Here is a 26,780-nt window from a genome sequence, read left to right as displayed (position 1 = left end):
GCCATCCCACAGCAACCAGGACAGCCTTGTTTTGCTGTCAGTGTTGTCATGAGCCTTTAACTTGACTGGGAAAGTTGATCTCAAAGGAAAATTTACAGTTATCATTCAGTTATGGTTAAATCAAGCCCCTTTGATGCACTTTATGACCGAGTGAAAACAAAACAATGCTGTTATTGCACTGTATCTCTATTGTGTATAATATTATACATTCATCTGTAAGAGTAATTTATTTTTATTACTGTAAATAAAACTGTTAAAGTGATTTGTCAAGAGGATATCCAAAAATTGGGGGAGGGGGGTTAAAATTAAAACCTTTGAAGATCTGGGCTGCTGTCCCAGGTATGTGCCATTCTCTGTGTGTCTGTGTTTTTATTTCAGAGTCCAGAACTGGTCTCTGCTTTCCCTCACCCGGGGTCTGTGTTTGCCCTGGGTTCAGGAGGAGCTGGATGAGGACAAGAGCTGCTGGAGACACAGAGGGGTTGGGAAGGAACAGCTCCTACTGCTTGGAGCCTCCAAGCACAGACAGAGCTTTCCCTGCCCTCTGATTACCCAGGCAGTCAGGGACTAAATACCCTGGGGAATTAATTGATCTTTGAGGGCTTGATTCTCCAGTGAAGGGTTTTAGAGAGATCACAGCTTTCTGCTGCTCCTTCCATGCCCTGGCCTCTAACAGAGGAGGGAGCATCACAGGGCTGATTAACTCACAGCAAAGCACAAGGCGACAAAAAGCCAAACCCAAATCTACTGTAACCTCTTAAAATCTTTATTAATTTTTTTCCTTTTTTTTTTTCCTTTTTTTCTTTTAAATTTAATTAGCACATGCATAAAGTGTCAACAGTTGGGGTTAAGATGACATTTCTTGAACAAATGTAGTTACAAGCGGTGCCTCGGACTGATCCAGGTTTCCTCTCTACCCTGTACAGGAGGAACTCGAGGTCGTCCCTACCTTTCCATCCTCGTGTCACCACAGGCAGAACCCACAACACTGGGGAGAAATACACTTGTTCACACGTAGCAACTGGGTAGGGGAGATAGATACGGGCAGCAACATCTACTCACCTACTGACTAAGTGCACATGGTTAAAGACCCCGCCAGACAGCAAACATCTCCTTCCTCAACTCAGCTTTGTAACAATGGGAACCTCTCATGGCCTGGAATGGATCACCCTCCCTTGGGAAGGTGCCTATCTTGCATCAGCTCCTTCTACCAGGTGGCAAATCTAAGGAGATAGAGTAATTCTTCTGCTGTGATTAAAAAATGAGCCTTTTGCAGGAGCATTGGGATGCCGAGGTGTCCCTGTCCCCTCTGTGCCACCCCTGCAGGGCTGGGGCCAACCTCCACAAAGAGCAGCCCAAGACCTGGCTCTGGGCTCTGTGTGTGGTCAGTTGGTGCCAAAGGGAGAGAAAAGTGCTTTTGAGAGGCCCATCTGGAGCTGGCTGCTCGCGGATGCTCTGTTCTGGGAGGATGGGTGCCCCAGTGCTCCAGGAGGTCTCCTGAGCTCAGAGTTTGGGTGGTGCAGAGGGGTTTGGGGGTCTGAGGTGCCTTGATCTGCAGGACACAGAAGATGATCCTCACCTGCCTTCAATTCCCTCCAAAATAACTCTCCTACAGCACCTGGCCTCACCCAGAGGTGTCAGTGCTCCTGGTGGCTCCAAAGAGGATGGAAGCTGGAAGGAGATGGCTCCTGTCCTGCTGCAGCAGCTGGCATTGTCCCAGCAGCCCCAGGCTGGGACAGCATGAGGAGGAGGAGGAAGGCTCTCCTGAATGCTTCCCCATGACAGCAGCAACCCACAGCACATGCACGTCCCACAGCAAAGTGGTGACAGGGTTTGTCCCCTTCCCACACCTCTCACGTCCTCTGGGGATGTTCCCATGCCTCCAGATTGCTGCAGCAGGTTTCCTGGGGTTGGCCAAGACTGGAGTGAACACTGCTCCCCAGGACACTCCTGTGGAAGGAGAGACCCCAGAGGATCCCCTGGGCTCTGGGCAGCTCCAGGTTTCCAGCCCAGGTGAACTCTGCCCCTTGCCAGCACAGCGACACCACCCACCCCAGGAGGCTCCCTGGCAGGGCCAGAGGGACCTCCAGGAAAGGCACTTGTGTCACTGGGAGCTGCCCTGGCCCCGTGGTGCTCCCAGCAGGAATTCTGGACCCAAGCCCTCTGTGTGACAGGGCACAGCTGAAGGCAGAGGGGAGGAAGGTGCCAGCACAGCTCAGCATCACCCCAAACTTACACCCTGCTTCAGATACCCCCAACAAATCAGGCAGCCCCAAAATTAAGGAAGTCTGTTCAGGTGAGGAGCCATCAGCCCCACAAGGCCCTGAAAATGCATTTTGAAGAAAAAGATTTTTTAAATTTGTGGGGATTTGAGCAGGTTGGGTGGGACTTGGTCTCATGGAAGGTGCCCCTGCCCATGGCAGGGGGTGGAAACCAGACTGGAAATCCAAATAGTTCTGGGATTCTATGATTTGCTTTTTTTTACCTGACCTATTCTTACCCGAGACAAAAAAACACCAGAAAGAGCAGCCCCATTTGTGGAAAACTGGCCAGAACCACAGCTAGAGCTGAAACATCCCAGTGTAAAACTAAATTTGGAGGGGGAGCAGTGAGGGGGGTGTTGATGCTCATGACTGTGATTTTTGGAGACCTGGCAGGGCTCTGCCAAAGCTGTTCCTGCTGCCAGGAGGAAATCATCATCAGCTCTCCACGGGCATCACAGGACTGCCCCTGGCTTTTTCCTCTCCCTTTTTAACACAAGACTTTTGTGGTTTTTGCATGGCAAGAAGCGATTTTCCATGGAGTCAGCAATCCCAGCTGAGGCACCAGGATTGCACCAGCACCAGTGAGAGGTGAAATCAATGGGATTTGAAACACTTGAGCTGGGGAGGGGCCTCCAGAGACAAAAGCACCTCCTACAGTGGCAGGAAGCCCTCTCCTTGCTGCACTGGGGGTGATGTGATTATTGCTTTTCCTTAAACACCAGTTTCCTGGGATTTTTGGAAGTGGTTCTGGTGGTATCTGCTTCATTCTGTCGCTGACTGACTGGGGAGTGTTGCTGTGTCTGACCTTCCCTCTAGGTCTGAGGGAAGGAAAGGGAACAGTTTATCCTTCTGGAAGTCACGTGTGAGCTGTTTGTTTGCTTTTTCATTTTGTGGGTGGGTTAGGTTTTTGGGATTTTTTTTTGTTTGTTTGTCTGCTTATTTTTAGATTTTTTTTTTTACATTTTATTTTTAGATTTCTCAACTGAGCTACTCCAAATCAAAGGGTAAATGTTGAATTGTCCACCTTAATGGTTTACTCACTACAGTCTGTGGCTCATGAATGGTTCAGAGGAGCTGCTGCATTTTAACTATTGAAATGCTGTGAGTTCACATCCTTCCCTCTCAGGTGCTTGTTCTGCAGCACTTTTTATCTTTATTCTATTTGAGGGTCAACACCAAAACCAAGGGGGAGCAAAAGCAGCTGCCCTGTCTGCAGGGGGATGCTTTGGGGCTGTAACCCACCTCGACAGACCCCCACGGGGGCGGGGATGAAGGAGAATTACAAACGTGCCAGAAAGGCCCTGTAGGCACCTCCACCACTCCCTGGCTGCACACAAGGTCAGGGCTTCTTTCTGGCTTCTCAAAGCCATGGCAGAGCTTCTGTGACCTGAGTTTCTCCATCCTCACCTCCAGAAAGGTTTCCCTGAGACTTGACTTAGGTCCTTCCTGCCACAGCTCAGTCCCACACTGACCTGCAGAACAGACTTATTCCCCTCACTGCCCTTTGTGGCTTTGCACAGGGTTTGACCTGGCTGAGGTTTCCCCTGTGCAGGCTGATGTGAGCATAACCAACCTAAAATGCTGGGCCGGCTCCTTTCTGCCTTATTTTCTCCTCCCTGCACTCTTAACCTTACACAGAACTGAGTGCTGGAATTGTCACTGAGCTGAAACCCCCCCCGGGGCCAGCCCAGTCCCCTGGCATTACCAGTGTGCAGGGAAAGGCTCCTTTCACACCCACTGGGGCTCACAACAACCAGCAAGAGCTTTAATCCTGCTCCTGGGAGGAGTGAGAGGTTGGAGGCGCCCCTGGGAAGATCCCTGCTGGGAGGGTGAAGCGTCAGTGGTGCTCTGGTGGCCTCAGGGTCCTGTCAGTCTGTAATTCAGACACCAGTTTGGGTAATGTCACATCAATCTGCCTCCAGGGAACATTCTCCATGCAGCTCCTGCCTGGGGGTTTCCCTCAGCAAGAGCCCAACCCTTGCAGCAGGCTCTGGTGACACCACCAGGGTGGTGTTCTCCCTTGGGGACATCCTATTGTCCCACCCTGCCTGTGGGCACAGCTCTGAAGGTTTTGGGGCAAATGCTTCCTCCCTGAAGTTCTTAACTCTGGGGTTGGGTTTGGTTTTTTTATTCCCTCCACCAGCAAAATACAGGCACATTTTTCACCTAGAGAAGGTGGAACTTGGAAAGAGTGAGCCTAAAAACCCTGGGGTTTGTCCAAGAAAAATCAGATTCACACAACCCCCCCCGCCCCTTTGATTCTCAAAAACATTGAACAGCTTCAGAGTGTGGGTTTGGGTTACAAGTGTCTGGAAGAGGAGGTTTTCCAGAGGCTGTCTCATGGATTGGTGACAGCCCTGGGGGTCAGTCCATGGTGCTCCCAAGCACCATTCCCACCCCTCCCGTGGTCATCCCAGAGAGCACAGCTGTGTGGGGGCAGGGAAAGCCCCCCCCCCCCGGGGCACAGGGACCTGTTCAGGGACAAACCCAGCGTGGCTTGGCTCTCCTGGGCTTTGCTCAGGCACTTCTGCGTGGGGGAGTGGGGGACAGGAGAGCCCCGGTGCTGTCACCAGCGGGGGACATGGCTGTGGTGCTGCTCAGGGGTCATCTAAGGAAGGGACAACAGCCCTCAAGGTGCTGCTGCCCAGGCGAGGAGAAATTTATGGGTGAGTGAGCATTTGAGGCTTCTAAAGTGCAGTGCAGGTTACATGGTCTTTGCTGTAGACTGTAAACTCCTCAGGACAGACTCCTTGCCCTTATTTTTATTTCATTAAAAAAAAAAAATCTGTAAAGTGACATTCCAGCTGAAAAAACCTTACCCCTAAATAACTACTGCTACAGGAAAAACAGGAATATTGGTGAAAGGAACAGCCTGTGCTCCCCTTGCCAGCACCCCCCATGGGGAGTGCTTCCCATGGCCATCCCTGCTCCATCCACAAGGAAGTGGCACCGAGTTCCTGCCAGCTGGGGACCTCTGGAATGCACCCTCCAAAATGCCACCTCCAGTGCTACCACCTGCCTCCCTCCAAGCAAAACTCCCAATTGTCATTAAAACTGGGGTGTTAATTCAGGCTCAGTGGAGTCTGCAAAGCTTCTGTTCAGGCTGTTGGGTGTCTGGGAAGGGAGAGAGAGATGGAAAAGTTGCTGGGAGGAAATTTGAGGCTCTTCTGTGGAAAGAGCTCTCTGAAGAAGCCAAGTTCAGCCTGAAGTTTGTCACTGGAGTAAGTAAAACCTTCCCAAGATGAAACAGCTGCAAAGGCAGGAGCCCGTGTGGGATGGGTGATTGCTCCTCTCTGGGTCTCATCCTCAGGTGGGAAATTAGAAACCAGAAACTGCCCAATCCATTCTTCCTGCAGGACACTGATCCTTTAAGAGCCACCAGCACCACCAGCCAGCTCCAGTGGTCACTCCAAATCAGGGAGACATGGAGTGCAATTCCAGGAGTGAACACTGCAGGACTTCCACCAACCCCCAGCAACCTGAGCAGGACCAGCCTTCACACCTGGTGTAGCTTCACAGGTGCACCATGGGCACAGTGCTCCCTGTAAAGTCCCTTTTCAGATGCACCTGGGATGTCCAAGAGGTTCCTGATGGACCTCAAGATGACAGCCTTCCATTAATATCTCCAAGCAGAACCAAAATTTACTCATTTACTGTTCCACTGACTCTAGCCCAACCTATTTGTATGGACACAGGATCTTTCCCCCCTGCTGTTGACAGCCATATTTATTATTTTTAATCTATGCCCATAAATTGGCAAGTAGGGGGAAGCAGATAAAATGGGAAGAAGAGCTCTCAGGAGATCAGTTGGACTCATTAAATGTTTGGCACTCTGTGATTATCCTTTGGCAATGAAATGCCACTGCTATATTTTAGCAGGGAACACGATACCTTAATGTACAGGAGAATCTCCTCAGCCCAATTCTGGCACTCTTGAGAGAGGAGAAATTCAATCATCTGTGACCTGGATTGTATTTTTTAATGTCTGCCAAGCTAGATAAAATACTTAAATATTCACTTTTATATCAGCCCACATGAGGATTTGAGCATTTCAGGTTGTGTAACTCAGCATGGCCTACTTTGGGGAGAATATGTACAAAACACTGAGTGTGCAGCATGTGGGGCAGACAGACAGTGTTAATTAGTGTGGCACAATCCCAGTAGCACCAGCCCCGGGCAGCCAAGGAATTGGTGTCACTTCTGGTGGATTGCAAAGGTCACCTGAGCAGAAACCAGGTGAATCTGCCTCAAATAAAGGTGGTGAAGCGTGGCTGAGTCCCTCAAGGGAAGGCACTGAGGATGGAATGGCTCTCATGGGACTGGGGCATTAATGCTCCAGCTTGAACATTCTGGAGGTCTTTTCCCACCTGAATGATTCCTGGTGCTTGCCTGCCCTGTGGTGCTGTTGGGAGGGTTGGGAAGAGCTGGGTGTGCCGTGGTCAGACCAGGAATGGGTGTCCAAACCCACCCTGAGGTCACTTCTCCACCAGCTCCACCAGACACCTCTCTGGGATGAGAATGGGGGATTCCAGCCCTGCTACCAAGACAGCTTAAGGGTTGCCATAGCAGTTGTGGTTCCTGAAGAGGAGGATGGTGATGTGTCCAACCAGCTGGCAGGTCGTGGTGCTGCTGCCTGCCTTGGCAGTTGTGAACTGGGTTTGTGTTATCAGGGGATTTCCTTCAGCAGAACAGGACAGGTGAGGATGTGCTGGAGCTGCTGGGATGCCCGATGGGGGCGTGGTGTAAGAACATAAAGATGTGGGGAAATGGGGGTGAGCCTTTCCTGCCCCCCTGGGGCTGCCAGCTGTGCATCTGCTCTGCAGATGTGGCCTGAGTGACCTAAATGACCTTTAGGGTCCCTTCCAACCTTCCTATGGCACTTCGCCATGCCACAGCACCAATGCTGACAGCTGCCAGCCCCAGCACAGGTGCTGTGAGGTGACAGGGCCATGGGAGGCCCCAGGGACAGCCCCGACCTGCCACACACCCACAGAGTCCTGCCCCAGTTACCACGGTGCCATGTGACACACACAGAGCAACTGGTGCATGAAAAGAAGGGACTTGGTCTCTTAGGGGCACTGGGCTGCTCTCCAGCTCCCACCAGGACTGGCTCAGCTCTGCAGAACTGGGACAGTGACAAAGCCAAGGCATGAGCCAGTCCTGTGTGTCCCTGAGCCCCTTCCCAGGGCCAGTGGGGCTCCCCAGCTCTGCTGGGTCCCCACAGCCACTCTGCAGCCCCTCCACCTCTGGAACAGATAAGAGCAGCTCCACCAGCCCCTGCTGTTTTCTCTCTCACACAAAGGGTAATTACTCTTCCTAAATTACCTAAATAAACCAAATTTCTCTTTGCTTACACATAGTTTTGTGATTGTATCTATGTTAATAATGCTCCACCAGAAACACCACCTTAAATGTTGCTCTGAATTTTTACAGTTTCCTTCTGAACCTGCTCCAGCCAAACCCCAACTGCCTTCCCAAGGAAAGCAGGTCCTGGGCATTGCAGGGACTCTGTAAAAAGCTCCTGCAGCCATTTCCCTGCATGTCAGAGGGTCAACATGAGAATCAAGAGCTCTCAGTGTGCACCAGGAATTTCCTGGCCACCTGCAGGGTACGGTGTCTCCCTGCCCCTCTGGTCACTCCTGCTCCTTGGGTTGTGCAGATGAGTTATTCCCTGTATCCTGCTGCTTCTTGCCTTGCCCTCTCCCACATCCCAAATCCCTTCTGCACCCTGCTCAAGCCCACTTAGCAGCACAGCTCCCAGCCCGGGTGTGGAGCTGTGGAAGGTGTCACATCCAAGGGACAAGAGACCATTTTGTGCCACTCTAGAGAAGGGAGAGCTCCTGGTGGCATTTCCCAGCAGCTGGGCAGAGGATTCACCACATCTGGCCATGAGGGGTTTGTCACTGGGGGCAAATGAGCAGATGTCTGGGACATTGCTCAACACCAGCATTCCCCAGAAAATCAGCAACCTGGTCTAGTGGAAGGTGCCCTTGGCAGGGGGTTGGAATGAGATGTCTTTAAGGTCCCTTTTATCCCAAACCATTCTAGGATTTTGTGAATTTAAGCATCAGCATTTGGGTCTCAGCCATATCCTCCCACCTCTTTTACAGGTCTGGCTGCTTCTACACGGTCAAAATACTGCTGAAGTAGCCATCACCTGCAGGGCTATTGGGAGAGGCAGGGAATTGGGCACAGAGCTCAGACTTTCCCTGTTCAGGGACTTGTGGTATAGGGGAACACAAGAGAGGGTCTCGGGACATCACACTGGCCAATCCACAGCTGGTCCTGGCCTGTTTTCCACAGGTGGGGAACCTCTCCCAGCTCTCTGCAGGTTTTCACACCTGTGATATTTCCAGTATTTCCCACCCCTTTGCTCTGCCTTCCTCTGTGCCTGCTCCCTTTGTAGCTCTGTGAAAAGTTTTCCATGGGTCACGCTCTGTTTTGATGGGAACACAGGAATTTTCATGCTGAAACAGGGCCTCCATCAGTGCCCAAATGTGGGACAGGGGACGGAGCAGGATCAGGTAGGGGAATCAGTGCCTGGGTCCGAGCTGATCTCAATTGTACAGGCACAGTTTGTGGGGCTGCAAAGTGCAAGCTGAGAGTTTACCTGAAAGCAGCAGATTGTCTGATTCACTTTTCCCCAAATAGCACTGAAATGGTGTCATGCTAAGGCCAAGGAGAGCTGGGCTTAGGAAAGCTCCCTGGACACCTCTACTCCTTCGCTGGAAAAGGCAGGACAAGCCCAGACAAGGCTGTGTCTCCCTGCCAGCCACACCAGCCTTGCCTTCCCCCTTTGCTCCTAGAAAACCAGCTCTGAGGGTGGATACAGGCTAAAGTCACCAACACCTTGGGCTGCTCATGCAACCTGGTCTAGAGGAGGGTGCCCCAATTCTAGATGGGCTTTAAAGGTGCCTTCCAACCCAAAGCATTCCATGATTTTCCAGGGAACAACAACACTGGGGTCTAACCGCTACCAAACGTGGTGCGTTGCTCGGTAGGGAAGGAGGCTCCTGCCCACACGCAGCCTTTGGAGCTGCCTGACCCCAAACCACCAGCAGCAAAGTGTCCCCAAGCCCACCCCTGAGCTCCTGTGGTGGCACCAGCTGTGCAAACAAGGCTTCTTCTGCAGGAGCTTCTCCAGGGGTTATCACAATTAACATTTAGCTGGAAAAGCACTGCTGCCTCTGGGGCTCCCTTCTCTCACAAAGCACGCTCAGGGCCAGTCTCTGGTCTTGCTCCAGGTGTAAATCTGGAGTAATCCTATTAACCTGCCTTCAGAGAATTTTGGAAGTCATTAACTGTGAAGGTGCTGCTAACTTCTGGTCTCACTGCCTCCGAGGTGTATCCTACCAGTGCTGCTGCTGCTGCTGCCCGAAGGGTTTTTGACATAGTGTAAAAGCAAAGCTCCTGCCTGAGCGGGGCCCCGCGCCCGCCGGCAGCGACGTTGGGGAAGGTGCCTATACACACCTGGAACAGAGCCGGGAGCTCCGAGCCTGCCCAGCCCGGGGCCCTCAGTCCGACCACTCGTTATCGTCCAGCTCGGAGTCGTCGTCGGACTCGCTGTACTCCACCGCGATCCGGCGCGACAGGATCGTCGCCACGTCATTGCCCACAGGCTCTTTTTTGGCCTCTTGTTCCCACTGCTCCTGGACCTTCCGGAGTTGGATTCCTACAGGAAAGGGGTGAAGGCTTCAGAGGGGAGTGTACCCAGTGTGCAGCATCCCCCCAGTTATAAAGGATTGGCTGAGACAAGAGGGCTGCTGCCCTGGTGGGTACAAAGTTATATGGGATGAGAGGACAGGATTGGTAGCACAAGAGGGAACGGTGGTAAACTGAGAGAGAGTAGGCCTGGATTGGATGTCAGGAAGAAATTCTTCCCTGTGAGGGTGGGCAGGCCCTGGCACAGGTTCCCAGAGCAGCTGTGGCTGAACCTGGATTCCTGGAAGTGTCCAAGGCCAGGCTGGACACTGGGGCTTGGAGCAGCCTGACACAGTGGGAGGTGTCTCTGCCCCCGACAACGGGTGGAATGGCGTGAGCTTTAAGGTCCTTTCCAACCCAAACCTTTCTAGGATTTTATGAATATATATGATTACAAAGCTGTATCATAGAATTAAACTCCTCCTCTGCTTCCACTCAGCCTGAAGATATTGAACCTTGTGAAAGGTTGAATTTACCATTTGACCTGGAGATCTGCAGGAAAGGGAAATGTGAGAGACCTTGGAGCACATCATCCACTACAGCCTGGGAGGAAGCCACATGCCTGGGAGCTGCCAGCAATCTGTGGGGCTTCGTTCCACCTCCAACCGTGGGTCCCCCACCTCTACACTGTATTTATTCCCCCAGCCAGGTCCCACCATCCTCGCCCATCACCTGGCCACCAAGCTCATCTTCCCCTCGGTGTCTCCAGCGCCACCCAACTCCGCTTTGTCACGGCGGGTCCGGGTCCCCGCACTCACTCACCCCTGCGGATGGCTGCCAGCAGGTCGCTCCGGGCGTCGCTCATGGGCATCAGCGGGATCTGCGGCTTGCGCGGCTCCGCGGCGGGGGCGGGCGGCGAGGCGGAGTGCGCCGGCGAGGCGGACACGGCCGGGGGCCCGGGCGGCGGTGGCGGCGGGGCCACTGGGGGTCCCATGGGGCCGGTCTGCGGCGGGGAGGCGGAGTAGGGGCCGGGGGGCGCGGGGGGCGGTGACGGGGCGTAGGACGGGGCTGCGGCCGAGCCGGGGGCCAGCGCGGGGGGAGCCGAGATGGGGCTGTCGAAGGCGGTCTGTGCCGAAGGGATGACGGGCGGCGGCGGCGGCGGGGCCGGCGGCACGAAGTACTCGGCCATGGGCACCGGCTGCGGGCTGCAACGGGGGGCAGAGGGGTCAGCGCCAGCAGAATCACAGAGCCGAGCGATGGGCTGAGTTAGGACGGACCCACAGGGGTCGTCCAGTCCCACTCCTGGCCCTGCACAGGCCATCCCCGAAAGTCTCACCCTGGGCATCCCTGGGAGTTTTGTCTAAACGCTCCTGGAGCTCTGGCAGGTTTGGTGCTGTGACCATTCCCTGGGGAGCCTGCTCAGTGCTCCACGACCCTCTGAGGGAAGAATCTTTTCCTGATATCTAACCTAAACCTCCTCTGACACAGCTTCAGGCCATTCCCTTGGGTCTTGTTACTGGTCATCAAAAACAAGAGATCAGCATCTGCGCCCCTCCACTTCCCCTCATGAATTTGTGGACTGCAATGATGTCTCCCCTCAGTCTCCAGCTGAACACGCCAAATGCCCTTAACCACTCCTCACACAGCTTCTCCTCAAAGCCCTTTGCCGTCTTCATGGCCTCCTTTGGACACTCTCTAATATCTCAATTTTTTTTTATATTATGGTGCCCAAAATTGCCCCCAATATTCAAGGTGAGGCCGCCCCAGTGCAGATCAGATCAGGACAATCTTCCTGGCTTGCCTGGCTGGTGATGCTGGGCCTGAAGCCCTCTAGGGCACATCTGGCCCTCCTGGCTGCCAGAGCACTGCTGACTGAAGGATGGCACCCATTACCCATCCCAGCATCCATCACCCATCCCAGCATCCATTACCCATCCCAGCATGCATCACCCATCCCAGCATCCATCACCCATCCCAGCACCCAGCTGGCTCCACTCTGGCTTGGTTTGCTCTGAACCCCAATGAAAGCTCTATCCCAGAGTTGGAATGGTGGTGGAGGTGTGCTGGTGGGATGGGCTATGGGTAATGCAGTGGTGGAAAGCAGGCAACAGCTCAGGGGAAAACCCTCCATCCACCCCGCCCCATTATCTGGGATGATGTCACCCCAAAAGCGCTCCTGACTGATTTGGCCTCGAGTCTCACCAGCAGTTTTGGACCATGGAAGCTGCAGAGGAGGGCTCTGCTGCTCCATCAGCCCAGAAATGGGGGGTCAGACCCCCACCAAGCCTCCCTTCCTTTGGACACCCCTCCACCAGCAGGCAGGCTGAAGCTTTACCCGTAATCCTTGACGAGGTGGGGTCTGGGCCCGTTGAGGACAGCCTCGGGGGGCGGCGGCGCGTGGGGCTGCTGCAGGCGGGTCAGGCTGTTCTGCCGGCTGCCCGCGGCCGGCCGGAACACGTGCTCCGGGGGGTTGGTGGCCGCCAGCCCCTCCTTGTGCTCCGCCGGGGCCAGGTGGGCCGCCGGGGCCAGCAGCTGCGCGGGGTGGTTGGGGCTGGCCGGGTACGAGTGGTCAGCAGCGTCCGACGCGTAGGACCTGCAGCACAGGAAAAGGCGACTGTTGTACTCCTGAGGGAGCTCAGGGGGTGTGGGTTTGGGGGTGTTTTGGGGTTGAGACAACAAAACAAGAAAAAGCCATGAAAATATCGATGTACAAGACAGCAGAGTGAGAGCAGAGGGGAGGAGGATACAACAGAGCTCAACCACTCTCTTCCCTTAGCTGCAAAACGGAAAGTGCTCCGGTTTTATCCCAGTGCCAAGGCTCCTCCTGAGCTCCAGGATGACACCCTGGGGACACCAGGGTGAATGAAGATGCCACATGAAGCTACCACAGGCTAACAGCTGAGCACCCCGACCCTGCTGTGGGCAACATGTCCCCCGCAACGACGGAGAGGAGGAGCAAAGCAAAGGAGAGCTGTGAGCCGAAGGTGTAGGAGGTAGAACCTGCCTATTATCTGGGGACAGTGATCCTTCCGATGATGCCATGTGATAGGGGGATGGTGAGAACCTGTTATCCGGCCGGAACTCTTTATCATACGCCATCATGTTCCACTCCAGGCGCCGGTTGCGGGCTTTCCTCACTTTCTTCACCTCCCGGGTGGAGTCCTCCACCAGCCGCTGCTCCTGCAGGAACACAAAGCCACGGCTCCAGCCCGGCTTCTCCAGACCAGGAGCATCACCCAGCGTTGTGAGATGCATCCAGTGCAGGGGAGGGGAGCACGAAGGTGCACCGGGAGGTGACTGTCCCCAGGTCCAGCCCCCTTGTCCCCCTCGTGCCCCCAGCCACCTTCTGCCTGCGCTTCTCCTTCCTCTTGTCTTCTGTCGCCTGCAGCATCTTCTCCTTCCATAAGTTGAAGAAGTAGGAGGGGTCGGTGTAGAATTTGAGGCCATCCTTCTTGTCATCCCTGGGGGTTGGGAAGGGGAGAGAGAGGGTTACCAGCCACAGGAGAAGATCCCATGTTCCCCTTCCCAAGGTCTTTGGTATGATCATGACCATGAGCTGTTGCCCCACCACAGACACATCCAACACAGCAGTCAGCACCTGCAGGCTTGGACACACATTCCAAGCATCCCACGCAATGGGGGTGGCAGCACAGCACCCAAATCTGATCCTTCTTATGGAAAGGACCCCCTCGGAGCCCCAGGGAGAGCTGTGCCCTGTACCTGTAGGGCGTGAGGATGTTGAGGGGCGGGGGTTTGTCACAGCGCTGGTACATCTCCATTACCGGGTTGGGGATGGAGTTGCGGGACACGACCTGCTGGTTCTGCACCGTGGAGCTCTTGAAGGCTTTCCTCATGTTGATGTCCTGCAGCGAAACTGGGGGGCACAGGCAGGACAAAGGATGCAGGGGTGGCCTCAGCCCGCCGAGCACGGCATGGCGGGGGTCTGGTCCCGAGAGCACGTCTGGACATCAGCCCAAACCAGCCCCGGCCCCTCACCTTCCTCCACGGTGGAGTCCAGCTGCGTCACCTTGATGACCAGCAGGTCCACCCTCTCCTGCAGCGAGTTCATCCTCATGTAGAAGCTGTTGGCTTCATTGAACAGCTCTCCGAAGATGTCCTCTGCGTGCCTGCCTGGCAGGGGACAACGCACCTGTCACCACAGCAGATGGCTCGCCCAGCTCAGCCCATCCCCTGGACCACCCACTTCCCCACTGGCTCCGTGGGGTGCTCTCCCCAGCCTGGATTTCTGGGAGCTGAGCCTCATCCTCTCCCAAAGTGCTGCAAGGAGGTGGGGGAGCCCAAACAAGCACCCCTTTCCAGTGGGAGCAGCACCCACAGGGACACAGAACATTCACAGTGCCCCAAAGAGCCCTTGGATCCATCAGGACAGATCAGCCAAAAAAATGACCATCACACAACGTGACCTGGGGAAATTCAGCCCAAGTAGAAAGCCAAGAGCAGGACAGTGTGGACAGTGCCACAACGGGGACGATCTGTAATTTGTTTCACTTTATCCGTTCTTTTCCTGCGTCTCTCAGTGCATCCCTACAACAGCTTATTTATTTAGGATTATTTAGCTTTTTATTAGAGTTATTCCTATCATGGAGCTGAGTGAGGTATCTGGCAGAGCACTGCTGATACCTGTAGGCTACAGCACCCGTCTCATCCCATCCCCCCAATCCTCAGGGTTTCCTCCAATCCCACCTATCAAACAGTTCCCCAGATCAGGGCACGTCTAAAACCTCCTCAGAGCAATCACCAGCTTGGTCATATTTGACTCCCTTTTCCCCTGGACTAGGAAGCCTGAGCAGACATGGGTGCGAGCCACTGCACTTCCAGCAGCTCCCTACATCCTGGGTTTATTTTTCTGGGAGTATTTTAGAGCAGAATCTACTTCTGGAGGTGTGTGAAAGACTGGGGGGGGGGGGGGGCTGAACAGCTTCTCTCTCTCTATTTTAAGTGGATATTCTGCATTAAATAGGTTGCCCCTGTTAAACCTTCACACTGGTGTGTGCAGTGCTCTCATCTGCCCCTTTTCTGCTGAGATCAGTCCCAGGGCAGGAGGACAGCTGAGGGTTTAGACCTTTTATAGACATCTCTCTTCCTCAAAAAGCTTTAACTTTAAAAAGAATAGCTTGGAGTATTTTAAATCTTCACCTGACCTTCCTATTTCTGGCCAAGTGCAGAAGCAAGGGGCTCCTGAAGGCTTTCCATCCTGCACTGCACAGACCAGCTGTGGGAGGAAAATGGGCCTCAAAATGCCACCAAGTACCCATTTCTAGCTTGGCCAAAAAAAAAAAGAAAAAACTGAAAACTTTAAAAGTTTATCTATATATCTATATATCTATGTATCTATATATCTATAAAAATATAAATAGAATAAATATATAACAATTTAAAATAATTAACAATAGCAATAATAATTTCTTTTATAAATAATTAATTCTATAAAATTATATTAATAAATATATATAATAAAATAAAAAAAATTAAAAGTAGGTGCATCCTCCTATTTTCAACAAGCTGGATGATTCCCACTGAATTAGGAGTGGCTGCAGCCCACATGGCTCTCACACAACCCCTGTTTCTCTGTGTTTGAAACTGGTGGGAGTGACTGTGGTATCCCATTGGCATCCTGTGCCATCCCAGTGCCATCCTGGTGCCATCCCACACCAGGGTGGCTGTGCCATGACTTACTGAGGCTGCCCAGCTGCTTGATGATGGCAGCCAGCGTGCTGTTGGTGACACACTCCAGCTCACTCGTCACCCCGTCGGGAAGGGCCCCCCGGCACAGGTGCCGGGGCTCGATGTTCCTCTTCACCAGCGGCATGGCGAGCCCTCACGCCTCTCCTGGGAAAGGAGGGAGAAAGGAAAAATCAAAATACACAACTTTCACCATTTGTCTGTTCCCCCCACACTCCCTCAGCATCCTCCAGGAAGTTCCTCCTGCCCACGCTGGGACATGGCAGGTACAGCAGGACTTTTCCAAGCAGGGGATGGATGCGCTCTGCGGGTGCAAACCTTGGGGTGCTGGTGAGCACCCAGATGCCAGGCTGGAGGTGAGGACTTTGTCCCTGCCTTTGTGCCACCGTGTCCTTCCCCACTCACTTCCCAGAGCTGTGCTCAAACCAGGAGCAAACTCCCCTGTGCTGCAGCCCTTCAGCTGGCCCCGAAAAGCCTCATCCAGTCCAAAGAGAAGTGAGGAAGCGCTTGTAATGCCATTATTTCCAGCTCACTGCAGGCTCTCCAGGGTTTTATTTGTGCACACACTACACTGAGACAAGCTGCTGTGGCCAGCCCATCCCAGCTCCCTGCATGGCCCCCCATTATCCCTGGGTGCCCCCATAACTCCTGTGTGAGCCTCAACAGCATCTTTGGGTGTCCCCACAGGATTTCTGGGTGTCCCCATAGCTTCTGTGAGCCTCCACAGCATTTTTGGGTGGTCCCACAGCATCCCTGGGTGTTCCCATAGCTCCTGTGTGAGCCTCCACAGCATTTTTGGGTGCCCCCACAGCATCCCTGGGAATCCCCTGCTCCACTGTCCGCCGTGAACTGGGGATGGTTCATTTTCTACAAGGTTTAAGGAGATGTAGGGAGATCAAAGGGCTCATCCCCACTGAGGGCACCCATGGGAGCTGCAGGGAAAGATGAAGGATGGGTACCATGGGCTGTGGGGTGCTGGGGACAGGGTACCCTGCTGTTGTGAAGGGTGAATGGTGGGAAACAGGCTGGGAAAAGAGGCAAAAAAGGAGCATTTATTATCCACAGTGGTGTCTCCTGGGACTGGGACACAGACCCTGAGACTGGGACATGGACACAGACCCTGGGACACGGACACAGATCCTGGGACTGGGACACAGACCCTGGGACTGGGACATGGACAGGCAGCGAGCCCACAGGCTGACACAAGGGGGTCTTGGGTGCCACGAGTGCAAATGGGCTCAGCTCAGCTCCCAAAGCAAAGGCAGACTAGTGGCTGTGCTGTCCAGAGGGCACCAAGAGCATTCCCAGAGAGCAGAATCCCCCCATTTCACGTCCTGAGCATTCCCCACCCGCCCCATCTTTCCCAAAATGTTGGCAGCCAAGGAAAAGCAGCTTCCGTCATTCGCCGTGAGTGGAGCCAGCGATGCTGCCCGCGAGCGGAGCCAGCAATCTGCAGAGTTCACATTTTTTGGCCCCGGCAGCGCTAGACAGAACAGTTTCCCATTGATAGCACCCGGCCAGCGCTCCCAGCAGCGGCAGCAGCTCCTCCGCTGTTTTCAAATGCAAATTCCAGCTCCCTCCATGGAGGAGCCCAAAGCCTTTCCTAAGGGCTGGGCTCTGCCCAGGGCGCTCGGGGTGCCAGGGGTGCCTGAGCCCTCCGCAGGGCTGCGTGGTGCTTCGGGCTCACAGCAGACTCTGTGTCCTCCAGTGCTCCCCAGAGCCACTGCTCACGGATGTGGTGCTGTCCCCACCTCCTAAAAATCAAATTTCTGCCGGTAGTTTGTTCCTGTGTGACAGCATTTGCAGGGGAGGCTCTGCTCTGGCCATGTATAACCCCCTCCCCTTTCTGGGCACCCCCGAGCCCCCCAGGCTGTGCAAAGAGCTGAGGCAGCTTCACCCCAAGCAGGTTTTATGTGTCACCCCAAAACCTGCCCTCAGAGGCTGAGCCCTGGCACGTCCCAGGGCTGCAGGGACTGGAGGGCACAGGGCAGAGCCCTTAACGAGCTGCCTGGGCCCAGCAATTAGAATCAGGGAACAAAGAGCCATTCTCAGCACCCCTTTGGGCCACAGCCACGGGCCACGGCCACTGGACACAGCCGTGGCACCCGGGGCTTTTTGTCCCTGCACAGGGGACCCGGGGGGAGCTGGGGCCACCTGAGCCCACAGCCTCCACGGGGACCTTGGAGCAGAATGAAGGAATAAAAAGGATTTTGTGGTTTGAAACTTCCAGCAGGGACAGATTGGATGAGAGGCAGAAAGTGGGTGAGGGGTGTGATGGCAGCATTTGAGACTGTGCCATAGGAGGGCACCCCTGGAGGAGGAAAATCCCTTTAATCTCACCCCAAAGAGGCCAAACAAGACTCAGAGCTTGCAGCAGAAGGAACCAAGGAGAAGTTTGGCACATTTTTATGCAAGGACAGCCTGTAAAGGAAATTTTGACCAAATCACAGGAACAGCTGCTTTCCAAGCCCCCCAGTGAATGGAGCACAGGGATCAGAACCCACGGACAGCCCTCCCCTGACAAGAGTTCTCTCAACCTGCTGCACCAACAGCACCAAACCTCTGACTTCTGCCTTGAAATCCCAACTTCTCACCTAAAACCTGTCACCTCTAGGCCTGTCCTGAGTCTGGTTCTCTGGGTGGGGATGGGCTGCACATGGCTCCAGAGAGGCCAAATTAATTTCTATCCTCGCTGGCACATCTGGCTCACCCCCACCAAGAGTCTGCACACAAATCCTGAGCACTGAACCTGGCCAGAGCCTCAGCAGGGGATGCTGAGCTGTGCCCAGCACTGCTCCTGCTCTTCCTGGTGTCACAGGTGATTTCCAAGACATCAAGGGGGTGATTTTGGGTGGCAAAATCTTTTCCTCAGACCTTCAGGAAAAGGCTCCCAAGGACAGGGATGATCTGGGTGCAGGCTCTAGGGTCATGTACATGGATTAAAACCTATGGGATTTGGCTGTGTCCTGGGTGGAAGGAAGGCAGGAGCCCTCAGTGGGAGGTGGGGTCAGGCTGCAGAAGGAGGAAAATGGGAGCCACAAACTCAGCAGGAATTTCTTGGAGGGTGAAGACAGAAGAAATGGAACCAGCCAGGGGCTGGTTCAGGTTTCAGGAGTATTGCGGGGATTGTCCCATCACTCAGTTTTTCCCCGTGACTGGAGAGAGCCAATCACTCTAAATCTTGTACTGGGAAATGCCACAGGTGAGGGGAGACACCCACCAGCTTCGCACCAGCTTCCCAAAGCCAGTGGTGGAGCTTGGAAGGGAATCACACCCAGCTGAGCTGACCAGGACATGGGACAGAAATGAGCTGTTTATTGTGCCCTAAGATGCTGATTTCCCCCAAGGAACAAACTGCCAGCAGCATCTCAAATCCAGAGCTGCCGGCAGCACTGAGGAGCAGCCCCGGCTGTCCCAGAACAGTTCTGGGTTATAAGGGCTGCCCCAGTCCCTGTAGAGCAAACTGGGGTGTGATTTTCAGCTGCTGGCCCAGGGGTGACCCCTCCAGCTGGCTCCTTCCAGATGTTATCCTTCACCTCAGCAGCACCAGCATCTGGCAGTTTACATCCTCGGGGTCCATCAGGGCAGAAAAGCAGCTCTCATTTTGTAAGAGGGTCCAAAAAAAGGAGTTTTGTGTCCTGTTATTGCTCCTTACATTCTTTGCAACAGCTTTCCACGTGCATGACTGTGTCCTCATCCCCTTCCTGCCCCCAAAGCCACTCTCTCCCACTGGGCTGTGATTTACAACCCTGTAGGCAGATCCAAAGTGGCCTGAAGGACCAGATGTGCTCTGGTGGCCCTGCAAGGGGGGACAGGCTCCCAGGGACAGATCTCTCAGGTGCTGCTTAATCCCTGTGGCAGATTTCTGGGTTGGTCAGTACCCAGCACCTGCAGCCCTGGAGCCCTGCTTGGTGTGGCATGAGGCAGAAGGAAGAGGTGGCCTGGCTCCCACCTTCCTTCACTGAGCCGTGGTGGAGCAGAAAACCATTTTGGGGTTTGTTTTCTGTGGGTGTTCCCTGCAGGAGAATCCTGGAGCGGGAGTGGAGCCATGGCAGAGATGGGCAGCACTGGAGGGAAGGATGTCCATGCTGCACTCGAGGCACCTCCAGTATTTCTGATGGGATCAGGGGTGCATGAGCAGCAGGAATGAGGGAAACCTCCTTCTCTCTTCAGACAGCCAGGAAAAACCCCGAGCTCGGATTTGGGGAGGATGTGGGTAAGTGTGTGGTGAAGCAAACGCCTCAAGACTGGAGAGTTGGGGTCAGCCCTGCACTAAGCTCAGTTCTGGGCCAAGATTTGGGGCAGTCTGTTTGCTCAGCCCTTGTAATCAAAGCTATTTCCCAATCTGGGTTTCCCGGGGTCCTTCTGAGCCCTGAGGAGCAGACACTGCCAGGAACTGGAGGCTTTTGCAAGGCAGCAAATCTTTGGTCAGATGCCAGGAGCCAGAGTAGTGAAAAAAACAAGAGATATGTTGAAAAACTTATTAACCATGAACAAAAAAAGTTTGTAAGTGAATATTAAACAAACAAGAAGTGCCACAACTTGTGGTGGCTGCTCAGGACCCTGTTTTGGTGCAGAGCACTTGGAATGGAGAGGTGAAGAAGGGCTGGGGGCAGGAGGGAGGCACAAAGCAGTCCTGAAATAGTGAAAGGAGCAACAAAACCCCTGAATCTGAAGTCAGGGAAAGGACAAGAGGCAGAGCTGACACTCAGTTTGGCTTGTAGGTGCCTGAAGGAGCTCATCCTGTGGAGTTTGGCAGGATGGATCTGGCAGAGAAGAGGGCTGGGAAGGATCTGGGGGTGTGTGATGCTTCTGAGCAGACAGAAATAGGTGGTAGGTGTGAAAGCAGCAGCTTCTCGAGGTGTCGATTTGTGGAGCTCTGCCACAGCATGGTGGAAACCAGCGTGGGATGGTTCAAAGAGCAACAGGACAAACCTGCAGAGGGCAGAGAGGACACCAGCAGCCACCTCATGGTTGAGGGGCAACCTCTGGTCCAGGTGGCCCTAAACTCCTTCTTTCCTTCCAGTGTGGGCCATGGGGAGAGCAGAGCCTACAGAGGCTGAAGTTTTGTTGTCTCGGGAGTAATTCAGCCAGGAAAAGCTGTGCAGGTGGCTCTTTGTGGTGCAGGGAAAAACCTGCCTGGGAGAGCTGGGCCAGATCTGCTGATTTACCTCCCACAAAATGGAGCGTGAGCTGCACCGCAAGGACTCGCTGCTCCAATTTACAAAAAGCATCTGCGACCACTTCGTCATTTGTTGCCAGCCCCAAAGCCTGAGAACACCAGCAGCATGACAAATGTCACTGCTCCCTGGGAAGGTGACTGTTGCTCCAGAGCTGCTGTCCAAAGGTTCATTAAATATATTAAAACCAGCTGGATCCCAAATAAAGCAGAGAGCAGGACTTCAGCAAGAGTAAATTCTCAGGGTGGCATTGGGGGCTGGTGGGCATGGGAGAAGCAATGCCACTGCTTGCCCCTTCCTTGACACCTCTGCATCCTAAAGGAGTCTGGCCTTACAAATGGTCTGGGGTCACGGAAACATCCCAGCCCCACTGCAAAAGGGTCAGCAAAGCATCAGGTGGAAAAATGCCTCGGAGACTGAAAACCCCAGGGTGTGGGATGGTGGTTTTGTCCCCCATCCCCAGGATATCAGCCCGGGGAGGCTGGAAGCCAGGGCTCAGGCTCGCCATGAAATGAGTGGAGAGGTCTCAGCCCCGGGTGGCACTGAAGGATTTCTCTGCCGGCCAGGAAGAGATTTGGGTGGAGCTGGGGAAGGGCCAGGCCCTGCTGCCAAAGGGGGCAGAGAGCTGTGTCCGGCTGGCCGCGGGGCACAGCTCCATCGCTCCCTGGCCGGGCTGGAGCCCTGACCTGTGTCCCACCGGGAAGTGCTGCCCCGCCTCTCCCCGGCCCCTCTGCGGCTCCTCCTGGGCGAGCTCCGCCACGGCAGCTGCCGGGCGGCTCCAGCGAGCAAACACTTCACAGCAAAGTGCAACACAACGTTAAATCATAGCTAAAAATATTCCTCGGGAGCTTTGTTAGTGAATGCCACCGTTGGTGGTTTGGTATGGGGGATTTTCCCCCCCCTCTCCTTCTACTGTAAAATGTTTCAGCTCTAGGAACAGCACTTGACTAAACTGTCTCTAAACCCCCACCACTCCCGAGGGCTGGGCTCTGCAGCACTAGCCCTGCTGAGGAGGATGCCATAAAAGCAACTGCCTCGTTACCCTGGGCTCAGTACAGAAACCTGGTTCTGCTGTGAGTCTGGTTTAAAACAAACAGGCTGCTGGAGGGGTTATACCTAAATGATGTTTCTTTCAGGGTAGGTGAGAGCAAATGCTGTAAATCACAGAATCACAGGATGATTTGGGTTGGAAAGGACCTTTAAGATTATCTCATTCAACCCCCTGCCATGGGCAGGGACACCTCCCACTGTCCCAGGCTGCTCCAAGCCCTGATGTCCATCCTGGCTTTGGACACTTCCAGGGATCCAAGGGCAGCCACAGCTTCTCTGGGCACCTGTGCCAGGGCATCAGCACCCTCACAGCCAAGAATTTCTTCCTAAATTTTAATCTAAATCTCTCCTCTTTTGGTTCAAAGCCATTCCACATTGACCTATCACTATTTCCCCCTGTAAAAAGTCTTTCCCTCCTTTTGATAAGCCCCCTTTAGGTACTGGGAGGGGCTCTGAGGTCTCTCCAGAGCCTTCTCTTCTCCAGGCTCAACAACCCCATCTCTGGCAAGTGGATTTTCAGGCAGTACTTTCCTTGGGGTTCAGTTAACATGGAGTTTGGGTTCTGTTGTTTGATTTCTCAGAAACGGGGAGCCCTGGCAGTGGTCATGGAGCTGAGGGCCACTTCTCCAGGTCCTTCCCATTCACCCTTTGCTCTATCTCTGCTACAGATACAGATCAGAGTATCCGTATCCACACAAAATCCATCCAAGAAAAGGACATCCATCCCGATACCCTAATGCTGAAGGGAAAAAGGTGGGGGGGAAAGTTGTGGATGAAACTATGCACCACCCTCCTCCATCATCCCTTGGCTGTTCCATGCCTGGATCCTGCGCGAGGAATGCCCGGGAGCAGCGGCACTGCCTTGATCTTCAGAGGAGGCGTCAGGGGTTGGGGCTGTGGGAACGCAGCACAGATCTCAGCTCTGCTTTGGCTGCAAAAGATCCCTGCTGGCCCAGGAATCATGCGTTGTTTTTAATGACTCTATCACCAAAGGAAAATCTTCAATGACAGCTTTTTTTCCCTTTTGTGCCCAGCTCATTACCAGAAGGATCTCCCTCGCTCGCTGCCGGGCTGTGCGGGCAGGACGTTGCTGAACAAACCAGCCTTTTTCTCCCCAGTATAGAAGGCGCTTTGATATACCGGGGAAACCCTCGGCCAGCAGCGAGGGGCTTTCTGCAAAGACGCCGCTGCTGCCTTTGGGAACAGCCGCAGGCAGCGCTGGCATCTCCAGCCTCGGAGCAGAGCGCTCCCAGCCAGCCCCAACCTGCTCCCTGCAGGGCTGGGCTCTGCCTGCTGCTCCCCAGCGTGTCCAGCTGGGTTTTCCCACCGGAGCTGGACGTGCACCCTACAAAACTCCGGGTGCATGTGGGGAAGAGGGGGCAGATCCCAGCCTGGAGCTGGCTGCAGCCACGCTGCTCAGAGACGTGCGAAATGCCGCGGCTCTTGCCCGCGGGGTGCAGCTCAGAGGGTGTCTTTTTGGAGGAGCAGCTCTACAAAAAAAAAAAAAAAAAAAAAAAAAAAAAAAAAAAAAAAAAAGGAGGAAAAAAAAAAAGCGTTCTTGCTTTTCTTTTTTTATTTCTTAACACTTCTGGCTCGAGGGCTGTTGTTCGTAACTTGTCAAGATCTTGGCATCGGCGGCTGATTTGTCATCCGCCATAAAATGGAGGATGAGCATCTTTGGTTCAGAACTGGGCCAAGGGAGATGACAGCTCAAAGCAAAATATGCTTCATCTCCAGTTTTCTCCGCGGGCTTTAGCTCCCGGGAAAAGGAGCGGACATTCGGGGTCTGAGTGCATCACAGCGTTCTGGGTAAGAGCCCTTCTCCTGCTCTGCGTTTGCGACAGCACAGCCCGGTGCACATTAACCCTCTGCCTGCCAGAGTAGGCTGTGCTGGACTGACGCTGCCACCACCCTGCCCTCCTCACCGAGCTCTGCGACTTGTCACCCTGAGAGCTACCGAGATACTCAAATACCACCAAAACACCATTTTTTAAAAAAGAAAATGATACCAGCAATCTCTTTAAAACGCAGGCAGTGAGCTGCAGCGTGAGGGGTGTGCCTTGGCATGCTGAAGTTTGGAAGATGAATTATTAATCCTGCCATTCCCGAGCTGCCCGCACATCCCGGCGCTGCGCTCCCTTCCCCTCCTCCGGCAGCGTGTCCGGCCACTGGCTCCGGTGTGCCGGCCACACAGAGCAGCCACAAACTCCGTTAAAAAGCATCTCAATCCGCAGGTAATCCATCGCGCTGACACCACCACGAGGCAGCAAGAACTCGAGTTTGAAGCGATAAAATTAAAGCTCCCTGCAAGTAGCTGAATCACTGAGCGTGGAGGCCCAGGCTCGGCAGCTTTGAGGGGTTCTGGGCCCACCTGCAGCTCTGCCCATGGGGGTGCCCCGGGCTGGGGGGGTGTCGCCAAGGGGGCTCTGAACCCGGCAGGGCTCCAAATGCCTGGGAGGGCACCAGGATGGGGAGGGGGGAGAGTGCATGACAGGTGACAGCAGGTTGTGCCCTCCTCAGCGCTGTCCCCTCTGTATCCCAGCCTCATATCAGCCTGCAGAGCCCCCCGGACCCCCCCCCCCCCAGTTCCCCACCCAGGGGGTGAGGAGCCCTGCTCTGTGCTGGTTGTAGGAGCACAGGCAACCTGGGCCCAGTTTACCCCGCACAGTGATGTAAAGGTGAAGGATCCTCCCTCCCCAGATGGCAAGGATGTCAGGTGAAGCCCCCCGCCCCCACCTCGCCCCCATGCAAAGGTGCAGAGCAGCCGGGTCCCCCTCCCCCTCCATGTAGGAATGCGAAGTGACAGCGCACACACCCCCTCCCCAGCGCAAGGGTGCAGAGAGGCCCGGAGCATCGCGGTGCAAATGTGCCAAGCGCTGCCGGGATCCCTCCCCCCGCCATGAAAACGTGCCGAGCAGCCTGACCCCCTCCCCTCCCCTCCAGGCAAAGGTGTAAAACGTGGAGGATCCCCCCCACCCTGGCCATGAATAGCTGCAAAGTGGAGGGACCCCCCACGCAAGGATGCGAAGCAGTTTGGACAGCCCCTTCCCAAAGCAAGGATGCGAAGGGATGGAGGACAGCCCCCCGCCCCCGTGCACGGATGCAAAGCTGGGGGGGATGCAGCAAAACGGGGATGCAGAGCGGCCCCCCCCCCCCCCCCGCAAGGATGCGAAGGGACGGAAAACCCCCCCTGAAAGGATGCGAAGGGATGGAGGATCCCCCCGAAAGGATGTAAAGGATGGAGAACCCCTTCCCCCGCAAGGACTCCCCCCGCCACCGGAAAGATGTAAAGCAGCAGAGGATCACCCACCCCCCATGCCAGGATGCAGAGCGGTGGGAGATCCCCTCCACGCAACAATGCCCACCCAAAAGGATGTAAAGACATGGGAGACCCCCATAAAACGGCCGCAAAGCCCCCAGTGCCCCGCGAAGGGACATCCCCCCATGCGCGCTCACACCTGGGGGCACAGGGACCCCCCTGCTTTCCCTGCGCCGCGTCATTCCCGCACCCCCTGCGCTCACCTCCGCCGGGCTGGGGGGGCCGGGATGTGTCTCGGCGGGGCCGTGCGGGGCCGTGCGGGGCCGTGCGGGGCTGCGGCCGCCGCCGCCGCTGCCCGCGCCCCGCGCCCCGCTCCGCTGGCGCTGCCCGCGCTGCCCGCGCCGCTCCGCAGTGCGCGCACGGCGCATGTGCCCCCGCGCCGCCCCCGTCCCGCTCCGCCCCGCGCCGCCAGCCCCGCGCTCCCCGAGCGGCCCCGGCACCCCGGAGCCGCCCTTACAACTTCGCCTCGGGGTTTTAATAAACCCCTGATTCCCCGCGGCTTCCCGGCCTCTCGCCGTGAGGCGCGGGTTTGGAGCATCCCGCTGGAAATCCTTCCGCTGTCGCGGCCGGGAGGGGAAGCGATGCTCCGGTGAGAGGGAGCGGTTTGGGCATCGTCTTCTCCAGGTGTAGCATTGCCACCATCTTCTCCACGCTTCCCCTGTGCCCTGTGGAGTCCCTGGGTGTCTCCCCAAGGATCAGATCCAGGCCAAGGGATTGTTCTGGGGTATTGATGAAGCCCCAAGCAAAGCATCATCCCCAGCTTGTCACTGTCACCAGCTGCTGGTGGCCGAGGATTTGGGGTCCTCTCCTTGGTCATGTCACAGATATACCCCGGGGGCTGGAGCCCTCTGCTCTGAGGGCAGGCTGGGAGAGCTCGGGGTGTTCACCTGGAGAAGGGAAGGATCCAGGGAGACCCCAGAGCCCCTTCCAGGGCCTAAAGGGGCTCCAAGAAAGATGGTGACAAAGTTTTTACCAGGACCTGTTGTTAGAGGACAGTGATAGTCTTAAAATAAAAGAGGGTCGATTTAAACTAGATATGAGGAAGAAGTTTTTTACAATGAGGGTGGGGCGGCCCTGGCATAGGGTGCCCAGAGAAGCTCCTGGATCCCTAGAAGTGTTCAAGGTCAGGATGGATGGGGCTTGGAGTAACCTTGGGACAGTGGGAGGTGTCCCTGCCCACGGCAGGGGGTTGGACTAGAAGACCTTTAAAGATGCCCTCCAGCCTAAACCATGCCATGACTCTGTGCCCCAGTGCCAGTGCTGGGCCATGTTGAGTGCAAACATTTGCAGGAGCCTCAGCTGCTTGGGGGTCTAACAAAATCCAAGCCTGGGAGTCCTAGAATCCCAGAATGGTTTGGGTTGAAAGTGACCTTAAAGACCATCCAGTCCCAACACCCCTGCCATGGCAGGGACAACTTCCACTGACCCCACCTCAGAGCTCTGCCCTTCTCAGCCCACTCCAGCCACACCAAACCCATCCCAGGCTATGTCCACACTCCAGCCCCAGTGACCAGCAGGGATTCTGCTGGCTGGCAAAGGAGAGAGGTGAATTACTCCTTCAGGGGCTGAGACTGCAGGAAAACCACACAGCTCTGCCCATAGCAGCTGCGTGTCCGTGCCAAGGAT

General features: G+C 55.0%; 1 protein-coding gene across 2 annotated transcripts; it reads right to left on the bottom strand.

Moving 5' to 3' along the window:
* Positions 1-747: 747 nt before the first annotated feature.
* Positions 748-25,438, bottom strand: LOC128795197 (actin-binding protein WASF3-like). 2 transcript variants are annotated; one of them, XM_053955774.1, is made up of 9 exons: positions 25,358-25,438; positions 15,600-15,752; positions 13,899-14,033; positions 13,623-13,776; positions 13,246-13,363; positions 12,907-13,082; positions 12,238-12,495; positions 10,725-11,107; positions 748-9,933 (listed from the first exon to the last, which is right to left on the bottom strand). In XM_053955774.1, exons 2-9 carry the CDS (start codon positions 15,730-15,732, stop codon positions 9,776-9,778), a joined length of 1,515 nt encoding a protein of 504 aa, XP_053811749.1. In that variant the 5' UTR covers positions 15,733-15,752; positions 25,358-25,438; the 3' UTR covers positions 748-9,775. The 2 variants fall into 2 exon arrangements, with proteins under 2 accessions (XP_053811749.1, XP_053811750.1); XM_053955775.1 differs by lacking the exon at positions 25,358-25,438 and having other exon boundaries at positions 13,899-14,029; positions 15,600-15,679.
* Positions 25,439-26,780: the final 1,342 nt, after the last annotated feature.

This window comes from Vidua chalybeata, chromosome 14 (genome assembly GCF_026979565.1).
Source record: "Vidua chalybeata isolate OUT-0048 chromosome 14, bVidCha1 merged haplotype, whole genome shotgun sequence".
NCBI lineage: Eukaryota > Metazoa > Chordata > Aves > Passeriformes > Viduidae > Vidua > Vidua chalybeata.
Note: the sequence above shows the minus strand (reverse complement) of the source record. Positions and strands in the feature narration are given on the sequence as shown.